The sequence below is a fragment of the Hylobates moloch genome, unplaced genomic scaffold, assembly GCF_009828535.3.
Source record: "Hylobates moloch isolate HMO894 unplaced genomic scaffold, HMol_V3 SCAFFOLD_12, whole genome shotgun sequence".
In the NCBI taxonomy this organism is placed as follows: Eukaryota; Metazoa; Chordata; class Mammalia; order Primates; family Hylobatidae; genus Hylobates; species Hylobates moloch.
Genome location: NW_026652287.1, coordinates 28,656,368 through 28,676,032, shown reverse-complemented (window position 1 = coordinate 28,676,032; position 19,665 = coordinate 28,656,368). Strand labels below are relative to the sequence as shown.

The window sequence follows — 19,665 nt, the reverse complement described above, 5'->3', positions numbered from 1 at the left end:
ATATAGTGGCATAGAGAAGAAGTGGATAAAGGAGAGTTTAACTTCGAGAAGATTATCAAGGAAGACATCTGAAGAGGTGACATTTAGAAGAGGCCAAAGAATGAGAATGAGCCAGCTGTCAAAAGGTGACGCAGAACCTTCCAGGTAGCTTCTCTTTCTTCGAGGATAGCACATACAAAGGCCCTGAGGTAGCTAAAAGTCCTTCATGGTTGTGGCATGGATAATGGGAGCTGGAGGTGGTAGTGTGAGATGAGACCAGAGAGGAAGGCAGGTGTCACTGTTGAGGGCTTTATAGGCCAAGATGAGGAATTTGGACTAATCAAAGCATATAATTTGGACTAAATTGGACTAATCAGAGCATATAAATGAGCCTTTGAAGACTCTAAGGCAGGGGAGCCATGTGATAATATAAATTTTTTTAAAGATTACTTGGCTGCTTGCATTAGAAGGAACCAAGAAACAGGAAGTCCAGATAAGGCGATGTCACAATTTCTGATTCATCCATTCAGCAGATATTTAATGTGTCAATCTGTGTCAGACACTGCTCTTGGTGCTAGGTATATCCCTTCTGACCTGTGGAGCATATACTCCAGAGTGACAACTGATAGCATTCTACTCAGAGGACTTACTTTGAGCTGTGAAGTCTGTTGCCATCTTTCACTCTTACTCATGTCATTTTGGTCACCTGCCTGTGTTTTGTTCTAATGGAAACAAGCTGTCACCATATTCTTTAAGCTTAGGGATACTAAACCTATTTTTAGGGAGCAAGGGAAGTCATGCATCCTTTAAAAAACCAAGTGAATGCTGTAGGCCACCTCCTTAAAAAAATGCACATATACACCAAAATTTTTTTCTTTTTTTTCTCCTTTTTTTCATCGCCCACCCCTTTTTTTTTTTTTTTTTTGAGATGGAGTCTCGCTCTATCGCCCAGGCTGGAATGCAGTGGCGCTATCTCGGCTCACTGCAACCTCCTCTTCCTGGTACGAGCAGTTCTCCTGTCTCAGCCTCCTGAGTAGCTGGGATTACAGACACGTAACACCATGCTCAGCTAATTTTTTGTACTTTTAGTAGAGACAGGGTTTCACCATGTTGGCCAGGCTGGTCTCGAACTCCTGACCTCAAATGATCTACCTGCCTCAGCCTCCCAAAGTGCTGGGATTACAGGCGTGAGCCACCACACCCAGCCAATATACACCAAATTTTATATGCAGTTTAAGACCACTGCACTCTAATCATCTCCAGCATAGCAACCCCTTTATCAGTTACCTCTGCATAGATTCAATGGCAAGTGCAGATGCTGCTTGAATTACAGTGGGGGACTACATCCTGATAAAATCCTTTGTAAGTTGAAAACAAGTTGAAAATGCATTTAATACACCTAACCTCCTGAACATCATAGCTTAGCCTAGTCTACCTTAAACATGCTCTGAACACTTACATTAACCTACAGTTGGGCAAAATCATCTAACACATCTAAGCCTATTTTACAATAAAGTGTTGAATATCTCATATAATTTATTGAATACTGAACTGAAAATGAAACACAGTATGGGTGTATGGGTATCAACATAAAGAGAAAAATCGTAAGTCGGGTCATCTGTAAAGGGTTGTATACGTTGTAAAATTTCAATTTCTGGCATCTTTATCAGCAGTCAATTTTGTATCTTTGAAGTATATGGAAATTGTGGAAATCTGCCCCTCTTTTTGTTTTGTTTTAGAATGATGTTACTATATTTGGTATGTAAGGGTCTCTGAACTTGTGAATGTTGTAAGATTTAGGAATAAACTTTGTTATTGGCCACATTAAGTAAATATAATACAATATTTCTTAGAGTTGTAATAATTGTTGACTTTGTTCTTTGAATGTTTGTAAGGCTTGGAAAGCAGGTTATAAACTGATTTCTCAATGTTATTGTAGGTCTCGGAGGAACATGTGTGAATGTGGGTTGCATACCTAAAAAACTGATGCATCAAGCAGCTTTGTTAGGACAAGCCCTGCAAGACTCTCGAAACTATGGATGGAAAGTTGAGGAGACAGGTATGAGAGGGAAAAGCTGCTCTTCTGTTTGTGCTTTTGGGGGTTTGAGCTGCAATCTTTGTAATGCATCATCCATTTTCATGAAGATAGCAAATAGCCTAGTTGTTTTTATTGTTTACATTTTTGATGGATATAATCACTGGAGTTATCCTTTGTCAAGTATTTACATAGTTGTTATGGTAACAACAGATGCTGCATTTAGACTATGGTATTTCTATAATATAAAATTAGAGTTCTTTTGAATATATTGTCATGTAGTATTTGTGAGAAATCATACAATGTTCATAATTTGTAAGGAAGTACTAATTGCATTTGCTTTCTTTTGAAGCTGTTGCATTTTTCTCCCTCCAAAAAAGTGTTTCATGAGCTGATGTTTGTGGGGAGTGGGGGTTGTTTGTTCAGGAGGGGGTGGTTAGACTTTGTTGGATTAAAAATATTTAGAGTACCCTAGAAACCCAAGATGAGTTTAAGAGATTGGAATTGTTAATTTTATTTATTTAATTTATTTGAGACAGAGTCTTGATCTGTCGCCCAGGCTGGAGTGCAGTGGCACGATCTCGGCTCACTGCTAGCTCCGCCTCCCGGGTTCACGCCATTCTCCTGCCTCAGCCTCCCGAGCAGCTGGGATTACAGGCGCCTGCAACCACGCCCGGCTAATTTTTTGTATTTTTAGTAGAGACGGGGTTTTACCATGTTAGCCAGGATGGTCTCAATCTCCTGACCTCATGATCCGCCCGCCTCAGCCTCCCAAAGTGCTGGGATTACAGGCGTGAGCCACCGCGCCTGGTGGAATTGTTAATTTTAGAAAGTAGATTGCATTATTTAGTAGAAGAATAAAGTGAGATCTGGCATAGCTTCCTGGCTAATTTATGACATATGTCACTGTTGTGAAGAGTGAAACTCCAACCCCTATGTGATTGAGGTTTGAGACCTATGCATTATGGAGCATTTGAGGGAAAATATTCCAGCCAGTAACCAGGATAAACATTTTAATGGCTTTTTTGAGGTTTTAATTGTTTATTAAATGTAAATATAAGGCATAAATATATACTTGGAAAAGTTTTGCTCTCACTCCAACTAGTTATGCTTCTTTTGTTGATGCTTTTACTTCCTACTTAAAATAATAGTACCTTTTCCAAGTCTGGAATCTTAGAAAATCACTAACTTTTAAAGTTTCGTAATGTTGAGGTCACATTGTTTGCTCAGACCCTTGAGACAGTGGGATATAAGAGGAAATTTTGTAAAACATTGATAATTACTGCAGCTTAGATGATTAGCACATGTGGGTGAGTTATATACTATTCTATTCCACTTCTAGTAAAGAAACAGCAAGTCCTGAGCCTTTTGTAGTGGTGGTAGACAGAGGCCAGGCAGGCAGGTTAGTCCAAGCTTCCTGCAGCCTTCTCCACCCACAAGCTACCTGGTCCTCTAGAACCATAACCACAGTGGCATCTGCAGTTACTTTTTTTTTTTTTTTCAGTTGAACCAATTTCTTAAGGTTTGCTCTAATTCTAACATTATGATCATATGAATTCAATATCCATGATCTATCTGTTCTCTTGGAGGCTATAAATCAATTTTTTGTGCTGTCATTCCCACTTCCAGAGGCTGGCCAGTAAGTGTTCTAAGCCTATTTTCAACACTTACTGTATAGCCAGCCAGGATCATGCCTGTAATCCCAACAGTTTAGGAGGCCAAGGGGAAAGGATCAGTTTGAGACCAGAAGTTAGAGACTACCTTGGACAACAAAGCAAGGCCCTGTCTCTACAAAAAATAATTAGTCAGGCATGGAAGCCCTCTCCTATAGTCCCAGCTTCTCAGGAGGCTGAAGCAGGGGGATAATTTGAGCCCAGGAGTTCAAGGCTGCAGTGAGCTATGATTGATTGCACCACTGCACTCCAGCCTGGGCAACAGAGTGAGACCCTGTCTCTAAAGAAGAGATTACTGAGGCTGGGTGCAATGACTCATGCCTGTAATCCCAGCACTTTGGGAGGCTGAAGTGGGCAGAGCACTTGAGGTCAGGAGTTTGAGACCAGCCTGGCCAACATGGCAAAACTGCGTCTCTACTAAAAATATAAACAATTAGCTGGGCATGATGGCCCACACTTGTAGTCCCAGCTACTCGGGAGGCTGCGGCACGAGAATAGCTTGAACCCTGGGTTGGGGGTTGCGGAGGTTGCAGTGAGCCCAGATTGAGCCACTGCATTCCATTCTGGGCAACAGGGCGAGACTCTGTCTGGAAAAAAAAAAAAAAGGAGAGATTATTGAATACCAAAGGGTTGATTTTTATCCTTTGAAATTTAATATTACTTTAGTGTCCTGACTTAAAGGATTAATTTAATTATGACAGAATCAAAAAGAATAAAAAAGTTTTCTCTTTGACAAGATATGGGAGTTTGGAGGGAAATGTGATAGACTCTTAAAATTCTGTCTAAACGGTCAGTGAATTTTTTCCGTAAAAGGCCAGATGGTAAATATTTTAGGATTCTTGGGGCATAGGGTCTCCAGTAGCTACTTAACTCTGCTCATGTAGTGTGAAAGTAGCACTAGAAAATATTGAAATAAATAAGCATGGCTGTATTTTAATAAAGCTTTATTTACAAAAAGGTGATGGGCTGGATTGGCCCATGGTGCAGTTTGCCAGCCCCTGGCATAAACACTGTTACTAGTGTAGTAACTCCATACTTGGCTACATCAGAATCTCTTGGATTTTCTTACAAACAGAGAATCCTAAGCCTTAATATATCCCAGAAATCAGTAAAATTCAAGTTCATTTCTAGATAAAGAAGGAAAAAGTTTGTGTATTGTTATTTTAGTTTAAAATTGTCAAGAGATCTGTCTTGTATTATTTAATTGTATTAGTCTTATAAGAATATTTGAAGATGAAAAAGTGGCATATGTGCTCAAAATGGAGGATTTGCCCTTTCAGATTGCCTTTTAGAGCTCTGCTCCCTGTGTTTCACTTGAGTGGTTATTGAGAAATGATCTTTGCCAGAAGTTGAAAAGCCAAACAAGATTTTGTCTTATTTTCTTACACAGTTAAGCACGATTGGGACAGAATGATAGAAGCTGTACAGAATCACATTGGCTCTTTGAATTGGGGCTACCGAGTAGCTCTGCGGGAGAAAAAAGTCGTCTATGAGAATGCTTACGGGCAATTTGTTGGTCCTCATAGGATTAAGGTAATTGTGTGACATCCTGACTAGCTTTTTTTTTTCTTTTTTCTCTTTTTTTAAAGCTTTGGTTAGAAAATGTTAAAGTTTTATAATGAAAGTAATAGCCACTGTGACCCAGACTATCCAGTTTGGTGATTTTGCTATCATATCATCCTACGGGGCCTTGTGTGGAGGTATGGTAAAATGTAAGCATACTGGACCAGACCACCTGGTTTTGAGGCTTGGCTCCTGCACTTACTAGCATTGTGACTTTGAGTAAGTCTGTTAACTACTCAGTCTTAATTTATCCTTTTTACTATATTATTGTCCTCCTCATGAGGATGAAATGAGACAATGTAGTGAATGGCCTTTGTTAATTATGAAGTTTACAATTATGAGAAATGATTACTTAATAAGGTTTTCATATTGGTTCCTTTGTAGGCAACAAATAATAAAGGCAAAGAAAAAATTTATTCAGCAGAGAGATTTCTCATTGCCACTGGTGAAAGACCACGTTACTTGGGCATCCCTGGTGACAAAGAATACTGCATTAGCAGGTAAAGAAAAAAAGCAGGGTGGAAAAGAAAAGCCCATTGTGGATATTGCTTTTGCATTTTTCTTCAAACCCACTGCGTCAATTTCTTGGGCTTCAGACAGATTTCTTTGCCACATTGTGCCCTCTCTGGGGGCAGGGGTTTGGGAGAAAGAGAAAAAGGAAAAATGATTTTAAAGGACAACATTTTAAATATTGAAAACTTCAAACATTGGTCATCTTGCTACACAGAGTTAGTATCACTAACACACTAGTATAGATTTATATTTGTATTTGAAATTTATTTATGCATGTATGAGTATGAAAGTATGTAATAAAACCAAATGGATATTCACAAACATTTTGTAAAATAGGTATGATACATATATACATTTAGATTTTGTAAAATGAGGATCATACGTTACCCGTTAACACTTGCAGAGTGGCTGCTAAAAGAATTAGAGGCTGTCAGGCCATTTAGATTTATCAGAATCTAGACCCTACTCAATACTGTTTGAAGGGTTGCGGTGTCAGTGTAGAAGGACCTCCTGAAACAAGTCAAGCAAGGAGATGTTTTGCGGTGTGGTTTATTTTTGCCCGTCAAATGGTAACACTGCCGACATTGTTCAGGAGCTTTCAATTATGAAGTCATTAAGACAGTGTTGGTAAATGTGTCTTCTTGGATGCTTTTTGCTTGGGAGTTTCTGATTGCGTTATAAATTACTCTTCTCCTTCAGGCTCTTTTTGATATATGCTTTTATCGTTTCTCACATGGTGGAAGAGGGAGAGGCAGGTCTCTGGGGCCTTTTTTATGAGGACGTCAGCCCCATTCATGAGTGCTCTGCCCTCATGGCCTAATCACCTCCCAAAAGCCTCACCCCTAATATCATTGCCTTGGGGTTTAGGATGTTAATGTGTGCATTTTGGGGATACATAAACATTCAGACGATAGCAGGCTCCCTTCCGATATTTTTTAAAAACTCATTCTCTAACGTGCTTTTATGATCTCTGTGTCCCTAGCTCAACTAGAAGACTTTTGTCAGGTTCTACTCCTTATAGTTGGCCAAACAGTTCAAAATCATTTAGTGTGAAGATGAATTGGACTAACTGACTAATATCAGAAGTTACACAGTTTGCTGTGTTTAGCTATAGGTAGCTTGAGCTGCTCCCAGCAACTGAATGCAAGAAAGGGTATCTAAGAATTATAAAAACTTCCCATGTATTATGTGTGTAGCTAGTAGAATGTTTATCATCTTGAATGTATGTTCTTGTCAAAGTAAAAATGTGTACATGGTTTAGTAATTATTCATATAGCAACTTTTTTTTTCTTCTTTCTTCCTTTTTTTTTTTCCCAGTGATGATCTTTTCTCCTTGCCTTACTGCCCGGGTAAGACTCTGGTTGTTGGAGCATCCTATGTCGCCTTGGAGTGTGCTGGATTTCTTGCTGGTATTGGTTTAGACGTCACTGTTATGGTTAGGTCCATTCTTCTTAGAGGATTTGACCAGGACATGGCCAACAAAATTGGTGAACACATGGAAGAACATGGCATCAAGTTTATAAGACAGTTTGTACCAATTAAAGTAAGTGGGTTTGCCTGTAGGTTTGTTGATTCTACATTCACGGTAAAAGGCAAAAAGAGAGTTGAGTTGGTGGTAGAAGCATCCTTTCAGCATTGTAAACCATCAGGAATGCTGATTCCCCTACTGTTGTATACTGGTATATAAACTTGTACCTCCCTACCATCTAAACACCTATATAGCTTTGTTCTTATTTATAGATTAATAATCTCTTCCTTTGTCAACTTTCTCAATTTTGGTTTTCTTCTGTTCTCTTCTGTTTAACGCTTTCCTTTATGTATTCCTTTGTCATCTTTGGTCTGTTAATACTTTGTTTCTTCATAGGCACCAGAGATTTAAATAAGAGTTCAACACTAGGCCCCACCTGCACTCGCTGGCTCCCCACAGGACATTTCCCTCTTGGTATATGATAACATAAACACTACATACTTCTGGCATCCCTGAAAGTGATTATCTCATTTATTTATGTGTGCTAACCTTTTTCACTCTTTTAATCTTTTGAAAAGAGCTAATACTTTGCCAAGTCACACCTGGGATTTGTTACCATTATCACAAATGTTTTGATACATAAGAGTGACAAAACTGAACACTTAGTGTGTGTCTCAGACTAATAGATAATTTTCTCTAGTGCAGGGAAAATGGTGGGACTATTTTGTTAAAGTTAAGGAATTATAGTTGTCTTTTTTTTTTTTTTTCATCTCTCAGTGGGTTGACTTGAGTTGTGTATGTGACTGTGGATCTCCTAATGCTGATAGATAAGAATATGAACTTTGGGATCAGAACAACCTGAATTCAAATAATATTCTGCCAATTTCTTACTCTATGACTTTGGAAGAGTTACCTCTCTGAACCTGTTTCTTCTGTAAAATGAGGTTGAAAATAGCATCTAACAATTCTTGTGAGGATTGCATTAGCCAACACTTACAAAGTACCTGGTAGAGAGTAAGTCTAAAGTGAATCTATCTCATAATATTGTTATGAAAATTAAGGCACAGATTTCCTGGAAACTGTCAGTGCTTGATTACTGTAGCTGTTTTTTATTTTTACCTTTTTTTTTTTTTGAGACGGAGTTTCGCTCTGTCAACCAGGCTGGAGTGCAGTGGCCCAATCTCGGCTGACTGCAACCTCTGTCTCCCAAGTTCAAGCGATTCTGGTGCCTTAGCCTCCTGAGTAACTGGGGCCACAGGTGCGTGCCACCACACCCGGCTAATTTTTATATTTTTAGTAGAGAGGGCTTTCACCATGTTGGCCAGGCTGATCTTGAACTCCTGACCTCAAGTGGTCCTCCCATTGCAGCGTCCCAAAGTGCTGAGATTACAGGCTTGAACCACCGCACCTGGCCTGTAGCTGTTTTTTTAGAGTAGAGGTATATATGCTATATTTGCATTAGAGCTATGATTTGTAAACAACAGCTGTATGTATATACTGTACTGATAGAAAGTAACATCTTCCTATATACTTTTTTTTAACATTTGGGGAGTTGTGGACCCTTTTGAAAACCTGGTGGACTATTCCTAGTAAAATAGGGTTACCAGAGTATCTGATTCCCACAGCTGGGTATTAAACTCTTTGTATTATAAAGTGACCGAATGGAAGGAACCTTCTGTGGAGAGTGGGGAGAGGGTACATTTTGGACAGAGATTGTAGTATGTTTACAAAGCCTCTGTGGGGAGAAATATTTTTCTAGATACCAAAAAGGCCTGATTGAAGTACAAAAGTGAATAAGGTTGGAGGTGGGATGAGGCCCTTATCATTTCCAAACAAATCTTAAGCAATGGACCAATTAAGCTCTTTTCCAAGGATTAGAACATTTTAATTAAAATTAAACAAGAAAGACTTTTCCAGTACGTTCAGAGAGGCTTATTTATATAAGAAGGAAAGGGAATTCAGGAAGGAAATTTTTATTATTCATTGATGTCAAATAAAATAACCCTGGATAGTTTTCCAGGTGGGTTTCTTTTTTTTTTTTTTTGAGACGGAGTCTTGCTCTGTCACCTAGGCTGGAGCGCAGTGGCGTGATCTCGGCTCACTGCAAACTCTGCCTACCGGGTTCACGCCATTCTCCTGCCTCAGCCTCCCGAGTAGCTGGGACTGCAGGCACCCGCCACCACGCCCGGATAATTTTTGTATTTTTAGTAGAGACGGGGTTTCACTGTGTTGGTCAGGCTGGTCTCGATCTCCTGACCTTGTGATCCTCCCGCCTTGGCCTCCCAAAGTGCTGGGATTACAGGCGTGAGCCACCACGCCCAACCCCAGGTGGGTTTCTAAGTCATTATACCTATTCCGTAGGTTGTTGTTGACATCTGTTTGTAGTGGGTTGGTATATTTATTCTCCTCTGCCATCTCTCAAGTATCAGAGCTTGCTCATTTCTTTCTGCATCCTTAACAACTGAAAACACCCCCTGGTTCTGATAAACACCCACATTTCCTTGCCCACTCCGATTTTTAAAAGACTTTCTAGCTGTTACCTATATCACTAGGGACCTGCTCTAATTTAATCTATCCTTTGTTGTCAATGAAAGCTGAGCATCTGTAATCAAAAGAGAATCTCTGAATTTGGGCAACAGTTGCCCTTCATGGGATTAATGATTCTGGGTGAATCACAAGATAGAAACCTGGGAAAAGCAGTAAGTCATTGGTTTGATTTTAGGGATGGTAGTGTGCTTTCTGTAGCTTGCTTTTTCCCCCCATTTTTCTTTGAATTTTATTGTTTGAGAACTCTTTCAAAGAAAGCCCCTCTAGCAGACAACAGTGAGCAGCGAAAAAGGAGATAATCATTTATCATCCTAATATTAAGTGAGGGAGATGGGACATAAAAGACCTTTCAAGCACGATTTTATATTTTAACTTTGGGTTAACCAGATGGAAGGGGAAGGTAGAGAATCCAACTTGATAAATGTCTTTATTTCACAGTAAAACTTTATCACTCTTACAGGTTGAACAAATTGAAGCGGGGACACCAGGCCGACTCAGAGTAGTAGCTCAGTCCACCAATAGTGAGGAAATCATTGAAGGAGAATATAATACGGTAAGGAATGGGCCCAGGTTAATACTTTATCAGAAAGCAAATAACATGCTTATTGAGTATCTTATAGGAACTTAAAATGACTCTTAGTGATTTCCAAATGTACTGGTTCTGTGCCCATTCTTAGACATCTCAATAACTTATGATATAAAATTTGTTTTGGTGGCCGGGTGTGTTAGCTCACGCCTGTAATCCCAGCACTTTGGGAGGCCAAGGTGGGCAGATCACGAGGTCAAGAGATCGGGACCATCCTGGCCAACGTGGTGAAACCCCGACTCTACTAACAATACAAAAATTAGCCGGGCGTGGTGGCGTGCGCCTGTAGTCCCAGCTATTTGGAAGGTTGAGGCAGGAGAATCGCTTGAACCCAGGAGGCGTAGGTTGCAGTGAGCCGAGATTGTGCCACTGCACTCCAGCCTGGGTGACAGAGCGAGACTCCACCTAAAAAAAAAAAAAAAAAAAAAATTTGTTTTGGTAAAGGGATGGCTTCAGATTTTTTCCACTGTAACTTAAAGTATTATTAGTCAAATGGCTATACAAAGTCTACAGAATTTTTAAATGAGCCAGAATTTCTGCCCTGTGTTCTTTCCTTTCATCTCCCCAGGCAACCACTTAAAAAATAATTTAGTTATAGACTACGATGTCATTGTCTTTAAACTTGGATAAGTTTATTAAGACATTATGAATTCTCTTTTTCCTAATAAGAAGTGGAAAATAATTTCTACTATATCATATATGTTCAAAGGATTTTTTCCTGAAGACTTTATTTAAACTCTTGCATTACTTTCTTACTGAAATATTTATTTCCAAGTTTGAAAAATGAAATCAGATTAGCTTGATAAGCAGAGAAAAATATGATTAGGTAATAAATGCAAAGCCTTTTTGTTATTAGTCACTAATAATAATTTTTCAGGTGTTGCTGGCAATAGGAAGAGATGCTTGCACAAGAAAAATTGGCTTAGAAACCGTAGGGGTGAAGATAAATGAAAAGTAAGAAAAAAATCTTTATTATGTCGTATTTGTGGGTTTTTTTTTTTTTTGAGACGGAGTTTCTCTCATCTCCCAGGCTGGAGTACAATGGTATGATCTCGGCTCACTGCAACCTCCGTCCCTGGGATCAAGCCATTCTCCTGCCTCAGCCTCCCATGTAGCTGGGATTACAGGCGTGCATCCCCACACCTGGCTAATTTTTGTATTTTTAGTAGAGATGGGGTTTTGCCATGTTGGTCAGGCTGGTTTCGAACTCCTGACCTTTTGGCCTCCCAAAGTGCTGGGATTACACGTGTGAGCCACTGTGCCTGGCCCATTATGTCATATTTAATACTATTTCAGTTATTTACAGCATTGGTCAATTATGGAATTTTAGTTTTTTGTTGGTATGTTTGTTTTTTTGAGACAGAGTCTCGCTCTGTCACCCAGGCTGGAGTGCAGTAGTGCAGTCTCATGTCACTGCCACCTCCGCTTCCTGGGTTCAAGCGATTCTTGTGCCTCAGCCTCCCTGGTAGCTGGATTATAGGTGCCTGCCATCACACCTGTAATCATGCTGGCCAGGCTGGTCTCCATCTTTTGGCCTCTAGTGATCTACCCACATCAGCCTCCCCAAAGTGTTGGGATTACAGGTGTGAGCCACTGTGCCTGGCCGAATTTTAGATTTTTTAAACCTAATTTTTACCGTAGTTGAGCTCTTCAACTAGGAAGAAATGAAACTTTTCTTCCAGTGCCGTTGGCACAGTAGTGTTTCCTGTTTGTTTTCTTTTATCCATTTTGAGGGGAGTTATAATTTAGAATCCCTCACTCTTAACCACTGTGTTGGAGTTCTTCCATTCTAAGATTTCTTAGAGTTTTCTTATTTCTTTGATTTTCAGAACAGTGGCCAGAAATGTCATGATAAGTTTTTTTGTTCCTTTGAGCTGTTTTGTTTTATTTTTAATACATTAGAACATTGCCCCCAGCTAGAGTCACAATTTTGGGCTTCCCTGGAAAAACGGAAGATTTTGTTCTCCTTAATTAATAATGGTAATTAATGATGATTTTTAACTGAATAAAATTGCAGGACTGGAAAAATACCTGTCACAGATGAAGAACAGACCAATGTGCCTTACATTTATGCCATTGGCGATATACTGGAGGATAAGGTGGAGCTCACCCCAGTTGCAATCCAGGCAGGAAGATTGCTGGCTCAGAGGCTCTATGCAGGTTCCACTGTCAAGGTGAGTGTTGTGCTTGTTGCTCATTAGATACTGTTGTCAGTAATACTCCCAGTTCCTTATTTAGGGGGCAGTTGGGAAGTTTTGCAGATCTTGAATAATTTAGTTATTTTGGTGATGGCATCCTAGATGTCCTTTATTAGTTGTATTCCATACAAGATATTATTAAGGCTGCTGTACATTGTGACTTTATTATGAAGATTGACACTCCGCCAGGCACAGTGGCTCATGCCTGTAATCTCAACACTTTAGGAGGCCGAGGCAGGCAGATCACCAGGTCAGGAGTTCAAGACCAGCCTGGCCAACATGGCAAAACCCCGTCTCTACTAAAAATGTAAAAATTAGCTGGGCATGGTGGCGCACGCCTGTAATCCCGGCTACTCAGGTGGCTGAGGCAGGAGAATTGCTTGAATGGGGAACCGGGAGGCAGAGGTTGCAGTGAGCCAAGATCGTGCCACTCTACTCTTGCCATGGCTACAGAGCGAGACTCCGTCTAAAAAAAAAAAAATTAAAAAAAAAAAAAAAAAAAGAAAATTGACATCTTGGATTCACACTATGAATAAAAAGAGCTTGATTAATCAGGTTTCAGCACTATTGTTGAATAGTGTACTTTATATCCATATACTCTAAACAGTTGTATTTTATGTCAATTTCATCATTACCAATATAAGTAAAATGTTCTAAGTCTTTTTATGGCACTTATCTAGGCTATAAAAGGACTTGAGGATTTAGGTAATGGTGTCAGTGTACAAAGTAGCTTAAACCACTATTCAGGCCTTATTACCTAGTCCTTGGAAAATATCTGTCTTAGAGGCCGGGTGGGGTGGCTCATGCCTGTAATCCCAGCACTTTGGGAGGCTGATGCGGGTGGATCACGCAGTCAGGAGATCGAGACCATCCTGGCTAACATGGTGAAACCCTGTGTCTACTAAAAATACAAAAAATTAGCCGGGCGTGGTGGCGGCGGGTGCCTGTAGTCCCAGCTACTCTGGAGGCTGAGGCAGGAGAATGGCCTGAACCTGGCAGGCGGAGCTTGCAGTGAGCTGAGATCGTGCCACTGCACTCCAGCCTGGGCGACAGAGTGAGACTCTGTCTCAAAAAAAAAAAAAAAAAAAAAAAAAAAAAGAAAATACCTGTTTTAGAATGTTGAATATGTTAAATGTTATACTGAATTTTAAAATGATTTTTTTAAAGTCAGTATAGGATGTTAAAACTCTTCAGTATGTTTCATGGGACTAGATGGCCAGAAAAGAATAAAGATGGCTGTTTTTTAAAAAGGATTCCAGAAACATTAGTTGTAAAGAATTTTGGCATTACCCATTTTCCTTACATTGGTTTCAGTTGGTTACAATAATGGGAATCTCAAAGAGTGATGCTAGCAAAATTTGTGACCTGGGGTTATTTGGGATGTAGCATGATAAAATCTCATATTTTGAATTAATGGATTGAGGGTTAAAAAAGATTTTGAATGCCAGATTGACTGATTATCGAGGGAATAGCAGTTGGTTCGTATTACTATTTAGAATAAATTTAACAAGACTACCTCTTTGAATTACATCTTGTATGCATTGTTGCAGTTGTTGAGTATCTGGTACCTCAATATAGCTTGAGATTGGATGCACTTAATTTATTCTTAAATTCATATCTCAGTGGTTTCCTTAAAAAAAAAGGCTAAAACATTGGAGTTGTACTTTAAAGTAAGGTACGGCTGGGCACAGTGGCTCACACCTGTAACCAGCACATTGGGAGGCTGAGGCAGGAGGATCACTTGCCCAGGAATTCAAAACCAGCCTGGGCAACATAGCGAAACCCTATCTCTACAAAATATACAAAAAATGAGATGGGTGAGATGGTGTGTGCCTCTTAGTCCCAGCTACACAGAGAGCTGAGGTGGAAGAATCACCCGAACTTGGGAGGTGAAGGCTGCAGTGAGCTGTGATCACACCACTGCAGTCCAACCTGGGTATCAGAGTAAGACCCTGTCTCCAAAAAAAGAAAAAAAAAAATTCAGGGAGGCGGAGCTTGCAGTGAGCCGAGATTGCACCACTGCACTCCAGCCTGGGCGACAGAGCGAAACTCCATCTCAAAAAAAAAAAAAAAAAAAAAAATTTCATGGATCTTTTTGTTTCCTTTGGACATACTCTTCTCTGTCTCAGCTGTAATCTAAGAAGACCTCTGCAGACCTCAAGAACTCTCTTTATGCATGCAATTCCATCCTCTTTTGTTTTCTGCCTTGCAACTTGAAACCACCTTGGCTTCCAGGAAAGACCCTGGACTCTGTTTGAGCTCTGCCTCTCTGCACTGAGGCTTAGAAACTGCCTCTGAGCAGTAAGCTGGAGCAGTCACAGGACTCATCTCATTTGTTTCCCTTCCTGCAGGGATCACAGACTTGCACTGCCTCTTGGTCGATGTCTTAAAAAGTGTTGCTTCATCCTTGTCTGGTTTTCTAGTTGTTTAAAGCAGGAGGGTAAATATGGTCCCTGATACACCACTGTGGCATAAGTGGTTGTCTGCCTTTACTTTTAAATTAGAATTCCAAGGGTCTATGTATTTTTTTTTTTTTTTTAGAGAAAATGGATTGTATTTATTGTTTCTAGAGGGGAGCATATTTTAAAGATTTTATCTCCCTGTTTAGAGAGTGAGAATTGTACTTCTCTTATTTTAAATACAGAGTGTTACTTTGGATCACCTCTGTGTATAACTATAATCGCTAGGCTTTTACCAGATGGCATTATAAACCCTATTATTGCCACTATTGAGTACTACAGCAATGTTCAGTTAATACATGCAGCCTTTTCTGTATATCAAACTATTACTATGTTAGTATTGTATATTATAGTAAAATATAGTAATATATCTATGTGTTAAATTATAATATCTATAATCTTATTATAGATTTCTAAAGGTGGGATTATTCGGCCAAAAGGATAAAATGTTTTATGGCTGTTAATATGTATGACCTAATTGACATTTTAAAGAAATCTTTTAATTTTTTATCACTGATAATACAAGACTATCAGATTGGATACACCAGTATTATTTTTGGCTGCTTTATTAAGGGGAAAAAAGTGTGTCATTGTTGATAACATCAGTTGGTTGATGGATGGAGAAGCTGCATGAATCTTTTTCTCATAGTCTTACCAGACTTCACACTTCTACCTACTAAACTTTTCAAATAAGTTAATGGTTCTCAATGTAGTAGATTAATTAATTGATATCTGGGATTGAGACTTTGCATACTTTGGTAGAAATTTATTACTCTTATTTCCTTTATCAATTTTGACTTTTTTGAATACCTTTGTTTTCTTAAGTTATAACTTTGCCTATTATAACTCCTTACCTCCATTTTTAAACAGTGTGACTATGAAAATGTTCCAACCACTGTATTTACTCCTTTGGAATATGGTGCTTGTGGCCTTTCTGAGGAGAAAGCTGTGGAGAAGTTTGGGGAAGAAAATATTGAGGTAAGTTCTTTTCCTCTTTTCTCCTATGTTATATCACTACTTTTTTTCTTCAGAATTTAAAATATATAAAAGACTTAAAAAATAGTACAAAGAATTTTCATATACCCATTATCCAGATTCATATATTACTAACATTCTGCCAATTTATTTTATACACTTTTAGTAGTCTCTGATTCTCTGTGTGTGAGTGTGTTTCTGTGAATCATTTGAGAGTAAGTTGAATTCTCCTTTACCCCTAAATACTTTCTTGTGTATTTCTATGAACGAGGGCATTTTCTTATATAACCGTAGTGTAGTTACCACTTTCAGGAAATTTAGTATTGGTGTAATATTTTTATCTGATTTAATTTTCATTTTCTAATTCTGTCAGTTGACCCAATCATATTTCCTTTTACTATTTAAAATCACATTTATTGATTTCTCTTGATTAATTATGGGAAAATGAAAAGAAAAAATAAAAATTAACATTTTCACTGCTCATGCCATTAGTACTACTTGTTTCTAGCACTCCTCTCTAATTTGTACTAACCGTTCTGCTCACATTTTATCATGGAGTTAAGGAAAATGCACATGTAATACACTATTTCTGTATACACAAATAATGCCACCCAAAAGGACTGCTGTTTTAAATCATTTTAGGGAAAATTCCCAATAAAACCTTTTGAAAGACCAAATTTGTGAATAAGTTGATTTTTTAAAATAAAAAGCCTATTTTAAATCTCTTAATAATCTTTTTCTTTATCACATGCATTGGTAGTAGCATGTAATATGTTGGTCTATTAGTAACACATTATTAACCTTTTTTTCTGATTATAAGAATAGTATATCTGGCTGGGCATGGTGGCTCATGCCTGTAATCCCAGCACTTTGGGAGGCCAAGGTGGGCGGATCACCTGAGGCCGGGAGTTCGAGACCAGCCTGACCAATGTTGGAGAAACCCCATCTCTACTAAAAATACAAAATTAGCCAGGAGTGGTGGTGCATGCCTGTAATCCCAGCTACTTGGGAAGCTGAGGCAGGAGAATCGCTTGAACCCGGGAGGCGGAGGTTGCGGTGAGCCAAGATTGCGCCATTGCACTCCAGCCTGGGCAACAAGAGCGAAACTCCATCTCAAAAAAAAAAAAAAAAAGAAGAGTAGTATATCTTTATTATAGGAAGTTTCAAAATTAGGAAAATATCAAAAAAGAAATTTTAATTCATGAAGAGATAACTGCTATTAACATTTTTGTGTATTTCCTTCCAGTTTCTTTTTCTATAAATATTTTGATGCATTTTTATATTTTATGTATGTATATATGTGTATGTGATTTTGTGTGAGTATGTATGTCTTAATTTTTTTCAAAGTTTGATGAAGTTACTCACAGTTTTAGGTCCAAGCTTAATATTAATGTTATGTCATGAACATTTCCTGTCTTTAATTCTCTAAAATCTCCATTTTTAAAAAATGTGTAATTCTTCTTTTAAGGGGTGCTATACTATAATCTGTTAAGCCATTCTTTGATTAGGTTGTTTACAGTTTTTCATTATTATAAATAGAATGACAAACATCTTCATAATTCATTGTTTCTCAGTTTATTTTTTGAATAGATTTCCTGTGTGAGTTTGTATATACATGACATATATATAATTGAAATTTTTAATATATGTTTCATATTTCTTGATAGACAATATTTAAGTTTTTTAAAATCTGCTTTTTTATTATAGAAGTATAATGTGTTTGAGTTCAAGAAACTTTGAAAAATGTAAGGGAAAGAGGAAACAATTACTTATGGAGTTAGAGCTGTAACAGCAATTGTTAGCAATTTGGGGTGATTCCTTTAATTTTCTTCCTATATAATTGTGATACTATGATACTATACATTAAATTTTGTAATCCATGTTTATTTTTAAAATTATATATCACAACATGGAAGAACACTTCTTATGTCTTCATAATCAGTTTGCTCGTAAAAGTGGCGAATCATGTTTTGAACTGAGGCTAGCAGCTGGAGGAGAAAAAAAATCCATTTAGTCAACCAGGAATTATATTAGTAAGGATGCTGTCCTTCCACCCTCCCTTCCTCCTTTCTTCATTCCTTCCCTGTCTCCTTCCTTCATTGCTTTTAGTGAATAATGCCAAAGGAGGAAATGTCTTTTGGAAGCATTTCGCAAGAGAACTAGATATTTACCTTAATTGATCCTGGCACCTTATTTGTTTCTTGCCCAAGTTGTCATTCACAGTGGATAACAAGATAGTATTGAGGTTTGCGTATGTGTATGTTTTCAATGTATGACAACAGGTAATTAAATGGCTTATTTCTCTCATTCCCTTGCTCTTTTTTGTTATTAGTTAGGGTGTACTATTTTGAGGTAGAGATATACATAATTAAGGGATGAGCTTATAGCAAAAGTGCCTGACAGCAAGGAGTTTAAAGTCATTTACCTTTTGACCAGATTCCTATTTATTCCATGAATTTTATTATTTAATGAAAGTCTACTTATTAAAGAGTCTCCACCGTCTTTCACCATATATGTTTGACAGACTTACTGTTTAAAATAATGGGTCTAAATTTTGCTTTTGTATTTTCTTAGGTTTACCATAGTTACTTTTGGCCATTGGAATGGACGATTCCTTCAAGAGATAACAACAAATGTTACGCAAAAATAATCTGTAATACTAAAGACAATGTAAGTGCAATTCTCAATCCCTTCCAGTAATTTTATTTAGTTTTTTTTTTTTTTTAAGATGGAGTCTTGGTCTGTTGCCCAGGCTGGAGTGCAGTGACGCTATCTCGGCTCACTGCAGCCTCCGCCTCCTGGGTTCAAGTGATTCTCCTGCCTCAGCCTCCCAACTAACTGGGATTACAGACTCGTGCCACCACACTGGCTAATTTTTGCAGATGGGGTTTCACCATGTTGGCCAGGCTGGTCTTGAACACCTGACCTCATAATCTGCCTGTCTCGGCCTCCCAAGGTGCTGGAATATACAGGCGTGAGCCACCGTACCCGGCTTTAGTTTTTAATATATAGCTTAGTTGGTCACATGGTGCAGATGGCATTCCTTCAGTATTTCGCCTGCCAGTTGTCTCAGCTAATAGATACCAGCAGCTGGCAAGGACCTTGGCTGCACTGCCTGCTGCCCCCTCATCTTCACTGGCACAGGGCCCTACACTTAGTCAACAGGCAGCCAAAACTTACTGAGTGAAGGAACCAAAGGCACAACTTGAGAACTGTCTGTGTTTGTGTTTATAGAAGAGGAACAATAAAGTCATCGACTATCTAAATATAATGAATAACAAAAAAGAACAAGAGCAATGCACGTTTGATCCTCAGCAGCTGGCACTACTAAGAAAGAGCTCTTAATTGAGTTCTAAGATTTCGTTGCCTGATGCTACATGTAATGCTAGTCTGGTGTTATTACATGTAAATCTAATGTATTTTAAGTGCTTTTTAGTAGTCCTCCCACAGATGTACTTTATTCATACCATAAACCCCCAGTTGTCCAGGTGAATATGTGTAAGAGTACAATATGCAATATATTACAGTACTTTTTTTTTTGAGACGGAGTCTCGCTCTGTTGCCCAGGCTGGAGTGCAGTGGCGTGATCTCGGCTCTCTGCAACCTTCACCTCCCAGGTTCAAGTGATTCTCCTGCCTCAGCCTCCCAAGTAGCTGGGATTACAGGCAC

The 19,665-nt window shown here is 38.7% G+C and overlaps 1 protein-coding gene across 9 annotated transcripts in view; it reads left to right on the top strand.

Annotated features, from left to right (window-relative positions):
* The window catches only part of TXNRD1 (thioredoxin reductase 1), a 143,933-nt gene that overhangs the window by 57,933 nt on the left and 66,335 nt on the right, over positions 1 to 19,665 (top strand). For all 9 annotated transcript variants that reach the window (XR_009208885.1, XM_058424913.1, XM_032168835.2 and 6 more), the window contains 9 exons: positions 1,919 to 2,038; positions 5,078 to 5,220; positions 5,635 to 5,750; positions 7,081 to 7,306; positions 10,239 to 10,331; positions 11,242 to 11,318; positions 12,382 to 12,538; positions 15,892 to 15,999; positions 18,571 to 18,666. Coding sequence is in view for 8 of the 9 variants with exons in the window: in XM_058424913.1 (XP_058280896.1) it covers positions 1,919 to 2,038; positions 5,078 to 5,220; positions 5,635 to 5,750; positions 7,081 to 7,306; positions 10,239 to 10,331; positions 11,242 to 11,318; positions 12,382 to 12,538; positions 15,892 to 15,999; positions 18,571 to 18,666 (1,136 nt within the window). In the remaining variant the exon portion in view is untranslated. The remainder of the gene's footprint in view (positions 1 to 1,918; positions 2,039 to 5,077; positions 5,221 to 5,634; positions 5,751 to 7,080; positions 7,307 to 10,238; positions 10,332 to 11,241; positions 11,319 to 12,381; positions 12,539 to 15,891; positions 16,000 to 18,570; positions 18,667 to 19,665) is intronic.